At 36.9% G+C, this 19,540-nt stretch overlaps 1 protein-coding gene across 4 annotated transcripts in view; it reads right to left on the minus strand.

The window, feature by feature from the left end:
- Positions 1-19,540, minus strand: part of SLC24A2 (solute carrier family 24 member 2) — a 110,888-nt gene that overhangs the window by 21,629 nt on the left and 69,719 nt on the right. For 3 of the 4 annotated variants that reach the window (XM_085213304.1, XM_085213302.1, XM_085213303.1), the window contains exons 5-7: positions 13,824-13,874; positions 8,728-8,823; positions 6,540-6,628 (exon numbers count right to left, since the gene is read on the minus strand). In XM_085213304.1, the coding sequence (XP_085069430.1) occupies positions 6,540-6,628; positions 8,728-8,823; positions 13,824-13,874 (236 nt within the window). The remainder of the gene's footprint in view (positions 1-6,539; positions 6,629-8,727; positions 8,824-13,823; positions 13,875-19,540) is intronic. The other variant, XM_085213305.1, reaches the window with a different exon arrangement.

The raw sequence follows: 19,540 nt of genomic DNA on the forward strand, positions 1-19,540 counted from the left end.
TTTATTTATTTGCCTGATAGTGATGCAGGACTATTGAAACTAGAAACAAGAAAGGACTGTTGAACTACATTTTTTCTTGAGAGTGAGGAGTTCTGTACAGTCAAACTCCTTGCAATTAGCAAATCAATAAATAATTATGTAGTCTCAAAATATTATGTCTCAGGTGCAGTACTGACTTCCCGTACTAAAGCTGATGTGTTGTTGTTTTTTTTTTCTTTAGAACAGAAATTCTCATATTTATTTATTTCACCAGAAAGGCAGAGGATAAAGGCTTGGAGCCCTACTGCGAATTCTGCAACAGCCTCATGGAAGCTTCAAGCTTCCAGTGTTTCATTTGGATTGTACATTTATTTTCTATTACATCTTGTTTGGAAAAACATCTGAAGGAAAGTAAGATTCTAAGGTGGTGCAGTAGCATGCAATTTCTAATGAGTAGGTAAGTCAAAAAACAATGGCTTTCCTTTCACATTCTGGAGGAAAATTCAAGAAGGGAGTAAAATAAAATCCCTCAGCTTTTCAAATATGTTTAGAATATATGGACTGACATCCTAGTGCAGTCAATTTTTATTAATCATTTCTGAACCATGAACTGACTGAAAATAACTACGCTTCAAGAGAAGCCTGTGGGAATGAGCAAGGCACAAATAGGTATTTGCTCCAGATTCTGTTACTGCAGCCTTTGCCCTCCCGGGCTCTGGTCCAGATAGCTTAAAGCACAATTCCCAGAGCTTATATGTAGTCTTCTATGCCCAGGTAACTATTGAAATTCTTTGGGAAAATGGAAAAGAAATAGACCATTATAGTCAAAAGCCAGCCCAACAGTTGAAGTAACATCTATAGTGCTATGGAGACACAGTTGAAGAAGCCTTTGTGTCTCTCCATTTTCCCCTGCTCTAGTTTTCAGATAAGTCAAAATGGCATAGAAATGGTAGGAAAAAAAATGTGGAATATGCAACTACGTAGCCTTAGGAAATTAAAGAACAATCCATTTTGATGGCAGTATAATCCAATGTTACAAAGAGTTTTATTGGCAAACAAGATGCTGGCATTTATTTTAAACTGAATGTGGCAATTGAAAAGAGTTTTTGCATTAGAAAAACATATTTTTAATGATGATAAAAACGCCAGGCATGCTGGAATATATCACTGTCTTCCAACAAATGCTGCTCTCATCTTCTTTACCATCTCTCAGCTAAATGGAAATGCTTTATATAGCCCAAGAATTATAGCCTATGACAGAGAAGGCAATGCCACTTGGATTCAAATCATCTTAATTTGATGAGGACTCCATGGTAGGGGAGAGCTGCCTCCTTCAGAGACTCTGTCCTGAAATACACCACACTGTGCTGCTGCTCTTCGATGGGGAAAGCAAAATACACCTTACCACCCAGTTTCTCAGGTAAGTGTCATGGTTGGCATGCAAACATTTTCCAGTGGAGTTACCATGGAAACGGGTAAAAGTGTGAGTAAGTGTGTGTGTGTGTGTGTGTGTGTGTGTGTGTGTGTGTAGCACGTGGGTGGGAGGAAGAGGTATTATCTCCAGCCAGGGAGCTATTTTTAGGAAAGCCACTGGCTAAAACGACTATGATTGAGCACACTTAATCAAATGCTTGTTAAGAAGGTGACAGTGGGTGGAAGGGAGGCAATTGGACTTCTCAAAAGGATCATTTCTCTGAAGGACACCCTATAAAACATTTAACAAGACACTGCCAGTGCCCTTTTAGTCTTCTTTCATTTCATCACAGACACTCAGTACTGCTCTGTGAAGTTTTGTATAACAGAGTTTTCTCCTTTGTGGCAACCTGATAAAGGTTAAAAGGAAGAGTGCAGCAAGTAGATCAAAATCCCCAAGGAAGATGGAATATCCAGCAAGAGGGAAGGCGATTTCTGGCAGCAAATGAAGCAGGAATATCTTGCAGATTTTACGATGGAAGGAGGTATTATTCCCTGATGGGCTGGGAAAGACATCACAAACTTCTGTCCCTCCTGCCCCCCCCAGGGTGATCCTGGTTTCATCAAAGTATAGGAGATTGGCTGCTGCTTTCAATGGGAGTGGAATTTCACGACTATTGCTGATTGAATTTTTGGGGACATTTTCTGAAAAGCCATTCTAAACTCCTGAAGCAGCTGCAAAATAGAGTTCACCTTGTTGAACAAAAGCTTATGCTAGCAAGACGAGAAATGAATTTCCTGGAATCAATGAATTTGGGCTGTGTTTGTTTGCAAGAAGGAAAAAGGATGATGACCATAACAGAAATTGACAGTAGGGGATAAATCATTAGAACACTATATAAACCTTTTAGATCCCTCAGTACAAACATGTTTTAGAAATACTCAATGACACGCTGTGTGGAAACACCCATATCCTAGTCCACAGTTTTCAGGACAGTATTTTTTCCCCAGACACATATTTGCAGCTTGATTCTCCTAGAAGGACAGCGTATCTAATCACTTTAGTTCTAAATGAATATCTCTGGAACATGGAGTTATTAATGTTTTCAGTGATTCAAAAGTCTGTCTAAACAAACATACAAACCACTTATGAACCATGTATTTGGACATACACAAATGGCAGACTGCAGAGAAGTAAATCTTACACTGCATTTCCAAATTCTGAAATCACAAAATTTCTTTTGCTTCAAAAAATTCATGTCATCAGAATTAACTGTAGTACCAAACCAGAAGAAAATGACATTCTCGGGGTAAAATGGTGAATGCTTGTACTCAAAAAGATCAAAATTCAAGAATATTTGTTGGTCGAGACTGAGCTGTAATGAGCTAGTTCTTGTGGAAGAAAGAAAAGAAACTATTGTCAGGATCTAGCTGGCACACTATCCCATGCCCTCAGTATTATTTTCCTGATAAAAGGTGCTCTTAGCATTGACACCATCGTCTTTGAAGACACACCACTTCCTAGGGTTATACAGTGTCTGCATAATGTTTGGAAATGGTAGAAAAAAGTCCCAGCAAGGCAATGACCCATTTCCCCTCCTTTAATTCTAATCTTCATCATCTTTTGAATGCTGTTTTGTGTGATTCTGTTGTTGTCTATAACTCTATAACTCTATAACCAGTAGTAATCCTGTTAGCTTATATGAGGTCAATATACTAAATAGAAAGAAAGGGAAGAGTACTGAGTTTGTGCTTCTCTCTTTTTTTTCTTCTTTCTTTCTTTTTTTTTTTTTTTTTTGTTTTTCCTTGCTGCTTTCTAGGTGATGAACAGCTATAAAAGCAGCCAGAGGATGAAATGTATGAGGAACATGCAGACTTCACATTTCACCGAGTTTCAGTTGTATGTTTTCCCTCTACAGGAAGCACACTTTCCTTAAATGTCAGTGGGAATAGATGAGGATCTTGTTTTTCTTTGCTTTGTGTCTCTTGACCTTTACTCTTCATATTGTCTTTTTTTTTTTTTTTCTTTTCTCTCTCCCTTTCTGTTCTTAAACTGCTTACTTAAGATCCACTGCGTTTTGTTAACTTCAAATATCTCAATGGCTCATAAGTGGTTCATAAGTTTGTTTAGACAGACTTCTGAATCACTGAAAACATTAGTAACTCCACGTTCCAGAGTTGTTCATTTAGAACTAAAGAAATTAGATATGCTGTTCATCAAGAAAAAGCAAGTGTTAACTTCAGGGTGAAGCCACATCTTGGGAAAATGTACAGGAAACTGTGCACAAAAATCTAGGCAATTAATTGAGGAAAGCTCCCTGTACAAGAAGGATTAGCCAGGGGGCCTCTCAGTAAAGCAGGGACCTAAGTATCACAGAGATCTATTTGTTTGTTACATACATAGCACGAATGAGTAGACTATTTTTATTACAACTTGTTCAGAATTCCATTATATATACTCAAATTACAAAATAAGTTCCAACATATCAGTTAGAGAAGCAACTGTCGGGTTATCATTGGAAGAGGACAAAATTAGAAAGGCCACTTGGGAGGGAGCCACCATGAGCCATCTCAGAATGTTATTAGGAGACTGCTATTTTCTTCTGCAATAGCAGATACTTAAAATCCTTTCTTTCAGATTGATGGAGCTAAAAATGCAGAATCACTCCTCCATCAATTACAAGCTTCACCACTTGCTCTATCTTGTCATTTTGACAGTGATAAACAATGTATCACACCTTTGATACAGCATAGTACATTTTCAGAGCAACCTAATACTTGCTGAAATTAACAAATTAATAAGCCTCCCTCATCAAAATTTTAAAATATCTAAATGGAGATGGGAGGAAAAGGAAGAAAGCATTGCTGATTAATATACTTCTACAATAATTTTCCCTCCTTATCCTGAAGTTGTTCGAGACTGAAAACTTTATCTTGAAGGACGAGGCTGCCTGACCTTGCTGATTTCTGAACAAGCTTAGGAACCACTTCATTACAATGTGAAATGATAGCATAAGGACATTGCTGTGAAATATGATTGCTTAAGATTATTCTTCCTTTTTTGTTTTCGCTGAGTGGTTTCAGTACAAAAAATGTGGCAGAGCAAGATCAATTTCCTTGTTAAGCTACTGAGTGCTCTTAGAGTCTATGAGAGTTACCATACATCGCACAGACTATTTTACCAAACAGGTGACACCTGGCTATGCTATCCTTTACTGGCATTTGTAAACAGAAGTTAGAAAACCACACTGCTTTGGATTTTGCTGAAGTTAAATGATCTAGTTTACCCTAAAATGATGAGTATTAATGTGTAATATAAGTGGAGTGCTGAGATTCTTTATGCCACGGGTTTTACTCAACTCATTTACTTATGAGTAATGTTCTGTTAGGATAATAAGGATCTTTTAAGCGGTATGTCAGTCTGTACAGCTTATATCAACAAAAAATGTAATTTAATGTTCTACTAAGTTCTCCTATCTATGGCAGACTCATTATCATTACTCAATTACTCAGGAAATCCAAAACCATCCATCTCTATGGACAGATCCTGATTCTCCATTTCTATTCTGAAAGACCAAAATTATCTTCAAACAGTAAGGAATTAAAAAGCCTTCTCGCCTGATGCAGTGCACTAACCCCTTTTGTTGGCCATAACCATCATGTCATTACTCCACCTCTAGCTTTGTAAAGAAAACACTTTTCCCAAAGTGTCTCATTCTTTTTTTTCTGTCTTGCAGACAGAGGCACAAAGTGGATAACATAATATCCAGATATATCTATGTTCCAGTTAAATTATATTGTTTGTAATAGTGTTTAGAAAGTAGCCAACATTAATAAACAAACACTTGTTATTTGTTATTTGGACATCATTTTTCTTTTTTTTTTTCTTTTTTCTTTTTCTTTTTTTTTCCCCTATGGCTTGCAGAACCTTTCTAGGAAAGAATTTTACTACAGTGATATTTCAGCCATGAACAAGGCAGGATGATCTCTAATTTGGAGTTTTGACAAAATTTTTGTCAAATATAAAGCAAGTGAAAACAGCTAATATATTGAATCCTAAGCCTTGCATGTTCCAAAACAAAACAGAGGCATTGCATTTTTTGCATGATTTTTCTGTTCGTAAGTGCAAGACAGTTCACTTCATTTGTATTATGAGGAAGATCATACTATGGCATAAACCTCTTTTCAGCCACCTCTAAAAGCAACTTTCTTGTGTCACTACATACAGACAAAATCATTATACAAAATTCCACATCACAGACTATTTTTAACAAGACTTTCTTTCTCTGTGTAAGTTTGGCTGCTTCAGCCTAAAAGCAGTGTCCAAGTTTAGCAAAATCAATTTCCCACTTGTTTGCCTACTTGGATTGCAGGTCAGACTGGTGACATTTTAAAAAATTAAGTCATTATAAAAGACCACAGGAAAGCTTAATTTGTCAGTCAGCTACACCTGAAAACTATAGCTCGCTTCAGAGAGAAACCAGCTCATTCATACAGCCATTTCAGTCATGGTGTGAGTTACACAGAGTTACAAAGTTACCTAAAAATTTACATGCTAAAATAACTCAATTTAAGTGTTTCATTTCTTCTTATGTAGATTTTAACCATATACAAGAAAAGTCACAGAAACACTAAGATACTGTATTAAAACTTAATTTTTTATGCCTCAAAATAACAGAAGGCAGAGTGGAAAAGTTCACACACTTGCATACAGTTCCTATTTGCACCTACTTTTAACTATCCTATGAAGCACAATGTGACAAGCTGCCTTCCTAAGAGAACAGGTTCTGTGCAATATCATGATAATCAGACAAGTGATTTCCCTTCACTATGCTCAGGGCTGTGAACATGCTATCTGATGAGAACAAACACATTTCCTAAAAGAATACATTTTAGACTACCATCTTATCCGACATGGATGGGCATTGGGCACAAGAGATACATGTGCAAATAGACTTCAGTTCTTATAAATAGCAAACCATAATATAATATATTGTGTTCAGTAATAAACAAAGGTTATATTTATTGTAGACTACCTATTTGCAACTTTTTGCTTTTAAGATGCGTATTTTCAGTGAAAACCAGAATAAAGCATGCAATATATTTAGTGATATAAAAACGAAAATCAGAATTAAAAAAGTACTAACCTCTTCATCAGCATTATGGGCAATTCCATTCTGCACTGGTCCTGAATCACTTGGTGGTGTTACCGCAACTTCCACTTTTGCACCTTTCTCTGTGGTATTATCCATAAATAAGAGCAAGAAAACAACATAGTATTAAAAAAATCTGTTAGTGAAACTGCAGTCACATATTCAGTCTGTTGAAATCATCAAATACTGATGGTGGACAAACCTTAAAAAGAGAGAGACCAAAATTCCGGCTTTTTTTTTTTTTACCACATTTTGAATCAAATTCTTATAAGTGGCAAACTTGCGTTTGAAGAAGCCCTTGTAGTGGGACTCATGTTCTAGAAAAATGTACATTCTTTGCAATACTGCGTGTTTGTTATGCTACTGAGCGTAACATTTCAGGTAAACTACAATATAAAATGTTCTACACATTGAAAAATACAAGTGAGGGGCTCCTTTCAAGAAGAAATAACTTCTGTAACACACTAACCTCTGCAGTTTCGAAAGTTACTTCCAAACTGTAATAAAGTTCCTTCTTCTTCAAAAACACAGGATAAGAATAAATGGATGAGCTTTAAAACAGAATCCTACTGCCCTTGTGCAAAACTGTTAAAGGGATTAAAAGAATAATATTGGGCCTTCAGTTTCTGACAGAAAATTTATTCAAATATATTCTGACTTTGTCTATCTTGGAATTCTCCAAACAGCTATCACCTCTTTCGGTATATGCCAGATGAAAATGTCAATGGCCAAAAATCCCTTGAACAATTAGAAGTTATGGGGAATAGCAACAAGAAATGTCTTATACAAGTTCATTGTGCATTATGATATGCTCTTGTGCACGTAAGTAAATACAGCTGTCAAGTTACATTACTGCTATCCAGAGATTCTTCTAAATTAAAAATCCCAGATCACAGCCAAAGCTGAGTGCCAGACTGTCTTTAATTATTTCAGTATTTCTTAACCCCACACTCAGCATTATGGTTTATCAACTGTGTCCCATTCAGTTGCTTGACTGAGGAAGTAAATTTTGTCTAAACATAGCACGAGGTCAGGAAAAGTATAATTTGAGAAAATGATTCAGCTTTTATCAGACACATTTGCGTATGGTTTTCTAATGCAGAGAATATGCCATGGTAGACAAAGGATAATATGGATTTCCTTTTAGTATAGGAACTTTTGAACTAAAAGACAAATTCTTGCCTTCAGTGAAAAGCCATTGTAAGCTAATTCTGTACAATCAATACAGATGGGCTTAAATGACTTTCAACAACTAGTAGATTCACAAATCAAATCTTAAATAGGAAGGTTGTTTCTTTTTGAGGCACGGAGTGTACTACATAGAACACATATAATCCTAGAGTAGTGGTTCTTGTTCTACAGAGACTACACCCATCCCTCTACAACGTAGAAGCTACTTGTGTGAAATTTTTGACAGGTTTCACTTATTCTCTAGAAAACTCTTAGAGCTCCATAAAATGAGAACTGGTGAACATTTTTTCCTTCGGATAGGTAAAATATGCATGTATGGCTGGATTAAGTACATGGAAAAACAGGGCAAAGCACCATCAGGAAACGAGCTGGTAATGCTATAAATCACCTGAGACTTCCTCAGCTATTTGTTTGGATTGTGGGCATGGTATTTATTTTGCAGAACTGATTAACAAAACTTTAACAACACTGCACTGGGGCTCAGCTAACTGTAGTTGTGTTGCTGTCCTCTACTTGTGCAAGTAGTTCAGTAACGCAGACATGGAGAAACCACAGAGCTTAGTAATGCTGGTCAGTATTCTCTTTAGACCTCTGTGTTGAACAGGCAGATTACAGGGAACAACAACAGCAATCTGCCCCTGCATCAACCTTTCACAACTCAATAAACTCTCTGAATTTTGACATGCAACTTGCAGGTGAATTTTGCATCTTTATTTCTGCCAGTTCCTCACTTGTCCAAAATCAGCACTGCGTTTATCCCTTCAGTCCTCCTCAGAGGCTTTCTGCCTCCAAATCATAGCAGATTATCTTGAACTGAACTCCTGTACTGTCTTTGAATTTCATTCTCTTTTCTACAGGGAATCAGAATATGTTTAACAAGACAGTAAAAATGAAGCAGATAGAGGAATTCACCTCTAAGGATTTACAAGCAAAATGAAACAATGAAAAACAGTCTCAAGAACACACAATAGATCTGCATGACTGCACTCACCATGATTAGCAGCTCCATTCTGCCTTTCACTGTCTTCTACCTGGCACTTCTTTTTGGCGATTTTATGCAGAATTGAAGCTCTCTCCTTGAATTTTCCTAAAAGCAAGCATTATTATTATTCAGATGCAGATGCAGATATTTTGAGAGGCAAAGTTTCTTTGCCATAGCTTAGGATCCAAAAATCATTGCTAATAATCCATTTCCATCCCTCCCCAAACAGCAAACACTATTAAACACTATCTGGTGTTCTTACTAATGCTTTTTCATTTGTTTGTTGTTTTTTTCTTCCCCTGTTTTGAGAACTCTGCAAGAAGTAGAACAAGAAATGGAATCCAACATTTCTTCTGAAGCAGTCAGTAAAGTTCCACCTAAAAAACTACTGGTGTAGGATCTGAGCCTAAAGAGAAGATGAATATAGATGAATACAGGTATTATGAACAAATACACACAGTTTTAGGTCTCAGTTAGTAGCACAGTAACACAGAATTTAAGATGAACCCATATACCACATTATGGTGGGTGTGGTCAACCTCGTCACTTTGCACTCAGCTATGCACCCATAAATTCTACTGATACTTCAGATAGGAAAGATGAAATCTTCAGAACAAATTATTTTCATTCCAGCTTCTCAAAGGAAAGCTTCCATCTCACCGTGTTGTCTCTCATGAGATTAACTATACATCTGCCTTCAGGGCAACTCATCTCCTCCTAAGAGAAAGTCCCAAGTCCTATTGCTCTTCATTGATCAGTGTTTCCAAATGATACATTCATACTAGGCAATGTCCAAGTAGGCAGACGTAAGCAAAACAGATTCACTCCTTGCTCCACTTTAGTTGATCTGTCTATGTAAGATCTCTTTGGAGCTTATGACAGCATATGTGTTGTAGACAGATGCTGTATGTGCCCTTCTCTATTGCATCCTCATTGATTTTGCTTTTTAGGACTTCTTTTCTCTTTTTTAAAGTATAAGGTGTTGACTAAAGTATACAGCATTATTAGATAGATATTATTAGATAGTTGCGGTTTTTAGCTATTCATCTCCAGTTTAAAATTCCACTGAAAATAGTTGAAACACTGAAATCAACACTGAAATAAAAAAGACAGCAGGCTTAAGGTCAAAATATATTTCAGTGGAATCACATAATTGATTAGCAGTGAAAAATACTACTGGTCATGGATGAACACAGGTAGCTGGATAACAGAGAAACAGATCACTGTTTCCAGGTTAAAATAAAAGTCGTACAAGAAACAATTGTTGGTTAAGAAAGAAATGCTCTCTTCCCTTCTCACAAATCAAAGATTATCAGAAACTACACCATCACAAGAAATAGGTTCAAATGCATGTATTAAAGGCTTTATATGTGCAAAAACTTATGCACAGTACACAGGCACTAGCAGTTACCATTCACTTGGAAGTGGAATTCTCACGTCAACAACAAATCACTTGGAAAGAATTAAAACATCACCAAATCCTAATAAGCAGTATTGTCCTTTCAGCAACCCCTATCTTTTCATTAGCATATCGTGCTCAGTGTAGGTAACTAAACAGTGGGAGGAAATGATTAAAAGACAAAAAATCAAGTACCAAAAGCATGAAACTGAAGTTTCATTGCTGGAAAAAAAGCAACACCAGTCTGTCTGAAGACAGCGAGAAGTAAAAGAACACAGACAGGCCTATGACTCCCCCTTCCATTTGCCTTCCCTTTTTGCCTATAAGTTTCAAACAAACCAAATCAGACTTGTTCAGCAAAGGGGAAAGACAGACCCACACGGAAAAAGAACCACCCCAGGAAATTTCAGAAAACCTCAAAGATTTTGGCTTAGGCACAGACCTCTTGACTTCTGGTGTCATTACTAAAATAACCCACAGGAATTTAATGTTATCATTCTTGTTTTAGGAGAAGCTAGAAGTGTGTATTTCCTACATGGTGTAGGTTTTTATACCCAAGCATAGTTTTCACAGCAACTGGTGTGTGAAGAGTGTGTAGATTGATGAAAGTATTTGACAGCACAGGCCTGAAATAGGATATTTGTTCCAGAAAATACTTATTTAATCTAGATTTGCTGATCTCTGACAGATGTTGCAGTTCATTTTAGTTTTGAAAGGATAGCTCTGAAGGAACAAGAGATCAAGGCCAGATGATTAGCAAAGAAGTTAGCTTAAAACTAAATTGGTTATATTTGAATATATGCAAACAAATTAGTATTGTATAATACATACACCTTGATCTGCATGAGTAACTCCAGCTGGCATCAAAAGGAAAAGATTCTCTTGCTAATCATGAATATACTAAAAAAATGCAATCCTGGACTACAATCTAAATTGCAGACTACAGATTCCTTGCGTGAGAAGCCTCTAATTTTACAGAAAAGTAATTTATCTTCAGAAATTCACTTTTTAAAATTTTAAGACTTCACAATTTGTCTACTTCTAAGTCTCAGATCAAACACAGTCTACTACATCTACGCATAACCAGCACCACAGCCAAGCTTGATGTCAGAAGACATCAAATCTGTGGCTGCTGAGCAGTCAGAACTGTACATTCCAGTCCTGCTGGTGCCCAGTTGTGGAACACATCTGAGGGGTGACAACTGATCAGTTGTAGAAATTCATCTCATGTGATTTCAGCTTGAACTGTAAAATGCTGCAGAAGTGCCACCTGAAAATAAATGTAGTTTTGTCATGTCCTAGGCTGTTGGTTACTTGAGGTTACTTGACAGCACAGGATTACTGCAAGGGTTTTTTTCCCATCTGGTGTGGTCTATCACTTCTTTGAGTTGGGCAACTGATTAATCAGCAATTACTATAAAGTCAATTTCTGACCAAACAGAAGCAAATAAAATGGAGATCAGTTTCAAAAACATAGAGCCCAGAGGCCCTCTGGCTGTATCTGCTATTGCCACCTGTCACTTTTGCCTACAAAAATGGATGTGCCTGTGCTTCTCCACCAGAGATGAAAAATCTGCTGCTTATCTCCACTCAGGGCTTGGAGGTCCGGGGATAAGGCTGTATGACATTAGAAAAAACTAGAGATCTCCAACTGGTTTTACATATTTCTGTGGCTAACTTACTGCAGAAGATGTATAAAAACCTAATTCAAGGAGAAAAAAAAAAAGAAAATAAACTGTGAAAGAGATGATGAAAATAAGTATGATGTGGAGTGTGTAGGGATTATACTTCTGAATATTCAAATAGAGAGTTGAAAATATAGTGCACTTTGATCTAACTGCAGCTTCTGGGGTATTCTGTTTGTTATTGCTTTATGAAAGACATGAAAATGATGATGACAATTTTGTTTAAGCTAAATTGTATCATAGACTCTTGTCAATGTTAATACTCCTTCAGACAAAGAGCTTCCTTCCTTCTTTTTGTTACTGGAAGATTTTTGCTACTGGATTTTAGCAACTGCTACAGCATGCTCTTTGATTGTTTATTCATGAGGAGGGCTTTCTGAGGTGACATTGAATATTAATAACATTACTTCAGTGTAGGCACAGTAATAATAAGTACATATATTATACATAGCATACTTGCAAGGATTTTTTCCCACAAGTAGCTATATTTAACTAACATAATAGGATTTATAAGAAACTGAAGACAACTTATGCAGAAATTGCTTTTGAAATGGCAGGTTTAATACGATGGAATAAAATATAAGAACTTTAACATATCCAACTCAGGCTAGAACAAGAAATGACATTCACAGCTTGATTTGAAAAAACACTGAGATGAGACACACTGCAAAAGCTTTTCTGGTAACCTTATCTTAATTGCTTCAGTTGACTACTTATTTCAGGCACTTCAGGATCCTTCAGAAGTGTTTATAAACAACACAGAGACTGTTTGCCAGGTAAAAACCTCCTCTCAAGAATTATCTCTTATATTGGAACCAACCTCATGAATCAGACAGTGAATCTGTGCAATTAAGGGTGGTGCTGCTAGGCTGCCCTACAAATTGATGGTCATGCCTGCTCCAGAAGAAACCTGCATCTGTTAATGATAGAAGAAACCATCTTTTGTAGATGGCCCAGAATAATATGGAATTATTTGAGCAGCAGCAGCACATACAGAAAACGAGATGCAGTCAAAAGTTACCAGTCACGGCCAAGAGTAAGTCTGTAATGAAGATTTTCTATAAACCTTTTTAACATCAAGACCAATCTAAACTAGAAAGAAATCTAAACTTGAATATGACCGTGTTTATAAATACAGAGAAAATAAGCTCTTCACCTTTCATTTCCAGCATTAAAAATAAGTAGGGATAGGTAGTTAACCTTTCAACATATCTCAACCTTATATCTCTCCTAAGACAGGCCACTAATTACTTATCTGAGCACTCAGGACATCTGCCAGGCATCCTAGCCAAAGAGTTGGACAACAGCCTCGATCTTGTAGAACTCAGGACTCAGGCCTGGAAAATTCTGAATTACAGAAATGCTGATGCATTTGGTCTGAAAATGTGGGGAAAACTAAGGAACTGCACTCCTGAATCAATATAGTAAACTATAATGCTTTTTATTAGCAGAACTCCCCAACTCCCCAATTAGGCCCTGATTTAGGCCCTAATTACTTCCTTCCTGTATTGTTAGAATCAGGATTTTAAGTTGAATACCTTCTGCATTGCAATTAAGCATGCAATTAATTTTCCACGAATACTCATGCCTAGTTTTTAGAATTCATTCATTACTTTTGAATAATACAGTAAACTGAAGTCAGTACATAATTTTTCTCAAGCTGAGAGGTTTAGCCAAGCGATTTCAACATCCATAAGCAATCTTCCTGAATGCATTGTAAAATATTACAAAATGAGCATTTATAATTTATACTATACTGCAATACGTAACTTATCAGTGTAGTTTTGCATGTACATTCTTCTTTAGCTGTATTTCCTTATCTGAAAGTAGCAAAACTGAAAAGTTGAAAATAAAAACCTGAAAAAAAGAACCACAGCTGATTGCACTATCAATGAGGTCATGCAAAAAGAATAATTCAAAAATGGAGAAACTGAAAACAGAACAAGGAAAAATGAAAGAAAAAGTAAACACAGAAAAGGCTTCAAAAAAGCTGATACAAGCAATTCTAAAGTATTTCTTACCTTCTTCAGTCATTGTGTCATAATATTTTAGGTTTCCATATGATCCAAGCTCTACAACATCACAGTAAAAGACACAAAGATAAGGAACCAGCAGACATTCAAGAAATGTACATGTTTTTGCATGTGCTTCATAAACTTCAACAGTGATTAATGAGAAAAATTCTGCAGGACAGTGACACATAGATTACAGAAATGGAAGTGCCTTTCCACCCCCCTGAAATTTCACAAGTCACCATTTTAGAAGAGCAACTTGTGAGAGAGTGTGAGAAGAAGCGCAGAAATCTACAATTCAACCTTGTCAAGGTGATTACCAATTTGGTGTCCCTATATTTGGGAGTACATAATAAACCTTGACAGGACTAGATCAGCAGGAGCTTTGGAAACTAAATTATTTAACAGGTCTCAAGCCATGCACACAAATACTTACATGTCCAAAACACACAAAAAACATGGCAGAAATTGTGTGTAATACCATCTCACACACATTGTTCTGACTTGATGGCTTGTTACAAAGGGGTTGCTTAACTTGACCACTCTTGTTATTCGTGAAGTCAGAAAAGATGTATTTACTCACTTTACTGGGGGTTATGAGATCTAAATTCATTAAACGATTAACCATATTCGTTCTATTAGAACGAATTATTATAGACTCTCAGGGCAGAGCAAAAAGAATGCAGAGATCTCTAGATCTTTAGGGCTATGTTTATTTTTCTGTGTGATATAGTTTTTTTATTATTATTATTACAGATTTTGCTTTACACTTCATTTCTGAGCGAAAATGTTATTTTTTTCTTTAAGTTTTGCATACATATAAATTCAATAGTTAGTATTGGTCTCAACTTTTTGCAAAAAGGACAGGAAAAAATAAACACAAGGAAGAATTTTTAAGCAATCTGTTGAGGAATTTATGGATGATTTCAGTTGCTAATTTCATGTTAAGTTTTACAATTTAGATTCTGAACATCCAAACTTCTGATAAAGTGTGATCATACAAAATGGATACTAAACAGCTCAGCAGTGAAGTTTTCTTTGGAAATACTCCCTCTTCATGTTTATGAAACTGCTTAAGAAATTAACTACAAAATGCTGGCCATTTATTTTGCTTTTAGCTGTTGCACCTCACAATCTCTCAGTATTTTTCCACATAAGTGAATTCACTCGAGGTCTGGCCATTACTTCTTAACTGTAAAATAACGTGATGATACATAAGGCTGATATTTTGAAAGACTCTAATTTTTAATCTATTCTTGGATACTTAAATTTTCCAAAAGAACATTTAACTCAGTGCAAAGACAAAAGCTGTGTAACTGGATAATACAGTGCTACATTTTTAAGTTAATTGTGATTGACTGTAAAGATTGCTTCATGGACATACTTTAATAAAACCAATTACAAATATTGGCATACTCCTGCTTGTACAATGCTGTCTGTTATCTGCACATAAATATGACCACTGAATTTACTTTTTAAATCTCTGTTAAGGCAAAAAACCATGTCATTAAATAAATAATTTAACATACTGTTTTGTAATAGTATATTACTATATTATACTGTATATTACAGTATAATACTGTTCTTACTCTTGAAACATAATCTTTGTAACTACAATTACATAAAGGAATCAGTTTTCCAATTGTCTTGATTTTAGCCCTAAAGATTTGAGTTCTTTACCCTGGGAGAGTTCCCAATATCTTCAATATGGACTTCCCTGCATTGAGCATTTGGGACCACATGTGCTGTATAATTGAGGCTCCATGTCCACCGATTGCAGGGACAGCACTTCTGTTTAAACTTATTTTCATTGATCTCTGCCCTGTCATGTCTGTGATCAGGCTTGCTAAGACCTGGGGTAAGGCGTCTGCTGGGGGGGAACAAAGTGGAAGACAGATGCCAAAATGAGTCCAAGAGTAACCAGAGAAATGGGAGTACATGCAGGAGACAACACTGCCAGAGAGGGACTGCAGAAACTGATGGAGAAATGAAGAGTAAGAATGCAGATGAGGAAGGACAAAGTTGAGAAGAAAGTTGTAACCATGGCAACAAACTGAAGAACAAACAGAAAGATAATGTGAGGCCTCTGATTTCATAGCTGAAGCAGAAGAGGTTTCAGACAATGGCAACAATAATAGTGAATTATGCTACACTTTCAGAAGGAATAAAAGCAGCAGCAGAAAGGCAGGGCACCTGACATACTTGCAATCTGGTTTAGATCTTTCTGATTCCCATCTGAACTGAGAAATACAAGATAAACAGGAAAGTAAAATAGAGACACTGACTTTACAAAACCAGAAAAAAGGAATAGAGAGGCATGAGTACATGATGCTGGCAATAATCACGTTCCAGGCAATACTCAACACAACAAGGATTAAACTAGGCTAATTCTTGCAGTTACGAAAATTATTTCCAGGAAAAATCTAATCTTGTTGGTGAGATTATGCTCTTTAGAGCTTTTTAGTCCTATGCACAGAGAAGAACATTTTATATTATCAACAGTCCACTGACTACAATGCACACAGTAATGGTGCTGCAAATTGTAGCTGCATATTTGCATGAATTATTTTGTGGATTTCAAGATTGCTTGAAATCAACAACATCAGATATCTGCCTTTACAAGTCAGCCTGTAACGTATCAGCTTCTGCTATAAAGCAAATTTTGCTGCTGTAATAAGATTCTGTTCAGTATGGCTGTAAGTAAGCTCAAACTCAATTGAAGTACTTAAAAAAAAATAAATACTGTATGTGGGAAAGTTTTCTGCTTTTAAAGTAAACTGATTTTAAATGGTCCTAAAAATCTGAAATGCCAGGATAAAAAGTGCTTGAAAAGATATAAAATAAATCCAACATTACTAAAATTGGAGAAGTCCAGCTTCATGAACATGCTATGTGGTTCCCATAGGGAGAGCACAGCAGAAAGACTGGCTGCCAGCCAGTACAAGCATTCCCGCTGGCTGCATAAAACAAAAAGGATGCAGGAATGCAGATTAACAGCTGATTCTTGACAGTGACAGTGTCAATGAATTAATTCATTCCTTTCTGCATATTTTTACACTGGGAGAGAACAGAGGATTCCTGGTAATCCTGTATGACATTCCTGAAGGACTATGACAACACTTGCCTTATTACCTATTGTTCCCTATTGCATATAGCACAACTGCTGCAGTGGTTCTACTGTAGTTGCCACACAATATCAAAGAAAACAGAAGAATATTGTTACTCAGTCGTACCACACTGATTGCAATTTCAAACCATATACCTAATTATGTTATTTTCAATGCTCATAAGTACCATCTGTGATGAAATACTTATTTCTGCTATTGTAGTGCAGTGCCGCAGGCTCCTATGGAAGGAAAACCAGTATTTCCAGAACTCTTTGATCTCCTGCCACAAAAATCTCAGATATTGCAAGTGTCCCTAGTTACATCTGAAATTAGCCCTGCCTAGAGATTCTAAGAATACTGAGAGGACACACAGCTACTCTAAAGATAGCAACCTATAGGTGTGTACCCCTTCATGAAAAATATGAATACAGATTCTCAGAACAAAGTGATGCATTGTGAGTTTCTTAATCAAGCATAAGACTTGCACATCCCATAAAAACACACATTTGCATAAAAATTCATTTCACGCTTCTTCAAGGTAATTACAATAATTCAAAATTGACATTTCTTTTGTTCTAAACAGAAGTGCTAAAGAGAAAGCACTGATGATAATCCCCTCAATGTTTAGTGCAGTTTCACTGTTGTATCTGACTTTTCAAATCATAAAGGCATCAAGACTTAATACTTAATCGACATCAGTGGCAACTTTGTCTAAAAGGGAACTGTTAGGCTTCACGAAAAACACATGAAAAGCACAGATTTCTTTCGTTTGTTTCAAACACAAACTCATAAATTCAATAGGCTGAATACAGAAGACAGAGTGAGAAGTGAAATGAGAGAGTAAGGGCTCAAAACTGATGACATCAAGAATGAGCTTGTGGCCAAGAACTGCAACTTAAAAGCAAGCAAATGATTATTTAAAATGTTGTAAACACAAAGCCTAACTAAGTATTGGAGGCAGAAGTACATTTTTGTACAAGAGTTGCACATCTGTCTTCTCTGAAGAGGAGCTCTGCAGAGAGGGACCTGCATGTCCTGGTGGACGACAGGTTGGCCATGAGCCAGCAGTGTGCCCTCGTGGCCAAAAAAGGCTGATGGCATTCTGGGGTGCATTAAAAAGAGCGTGTCCAGCAGGTCGAAGGAGGTGATCCTCCCCCTCTACTCTGCCCTGGTAAGGCCTCATCTGGAGTACTGTGTCCAGTTCTGGGCTCCCCAGTACAAAAAAGACAGGGATCTCTTGGAAAGAGTCCAGTGGAGGGCCACAAAGATGGTGAAGGGCATCTTCCCTATGAAGAAAGGCTAAGTGAACTGGGTCTATTTAGCCTTGAGAAAAGACGACTGAGAGGGGACCTGATCCAGGTCTACGAATATCTAAGGTGCGGAGAGCAGAATGGTGAGGCCAGTCTGTTTTCAGTGGTGCGTGGAGACAGGACAAGGGGAAATGGCCAGAAACTGCAGCATAGGAAGTTCCACACAAATGTGCGCAACAGCTTCTTTATGGTGAGGGTGACAGAGCACTGGAACAGGCTGCCCAGGGAGGTTGTGGAGTCTCCTTCTCTGGAGATATTCAAGACTCGCCTGGATGCCTACTTGTGCAACGTGGTGTAGAGAACCTGCTTTGGCAGGGGGTTGGACTCGATGATGTCTGGAGGTCTCTTCCAATCCCTATGATTCTGTGATTCTGTGAAGGTGAGCCAACAAGTTCATGAGGATGCAACAAGGGCTTCACTTTGGTCATCCACTCTCATTCTTCTGTGTTCTACTGTGTACAAGAAGGCATATGGTCTGCTCCAAAAAACAAAAACCATAAATATTTGCTCATCTCTTTCACTGAGACATAAACCTCATGTGGGATTGTCTTCTCTTTCTGAGCGGGACAGAATGAGCAAGAAAGAAAACCATAGAACCAGGGTCCCAGCAAGAGAGTACAGAGGATCCATGACCAGTGACTACTGCTCCCTGCAAGCTTCAGCAGGGAGCTGCTTCATGCAAGTTCTGAATACTACATACTGACGGGCTTCATGGACTATAAGCAGATGGCTTTTGTTTAATTTCATGTTTAAAAGCAATTTTCAGGTTGTCTTCTTTGCCTGCTTTACTGTTCTTTTTTAAGTTTCCAACATTCATCATGATTTTTTCCTTAGTTACATTCTGGACGGATTTTTGTGAACAGCCATCTTAGAAATTTCCTTCTGGAAGGGTACTTAAACCTTCCTTAAACCCTTTAAACCTCTCTAATAAGACTTCTGATTTGTGCTTACTGTTGTCATGTTTTACAGCATCTTCTTTTATTACATACTTTTTTTTTCAAAGAAAGCTGAGGAGTTAGGTCAGAGGGCTAAGAGAAATTCATGTTATTATATCAAGGAGGAGGTTGTCTTTTCCTGATGTTTTGTGTTGCTTTTCCTAGCTGTCATAGAGTTGAAAATTCAATCTAGCAAATTCAATTAGATAACCAGAGAGACAGCTCTAAACATAAATAAAAAGGTCACTTCTGAAGTTTTGCTAAATACATTGCAATGGCTATGCAATCTAAATTTAAATCAACACTTGATTTTTTTCATCAGTGATATTAGACTAGGAACAAAGGACTCCTGATACTAGAAGCATGTAAAGGAT

This window comes from Meleagris gallopavo, chromosome Z (genome assembly GCF_905368555.1).
Source record: "Meleagris gallopavo chromosome Z, MGAL_WU_HG_1.1, whole genome shotgun sequence".
In the NCBI taxonomy this organism is placed as follows: domain Eukaryota; kingdom Metazoa; phylum Chordata; class Aves; order Galliformes; family Phasianidae; genus Meleagris; species Meleagris gallopavo.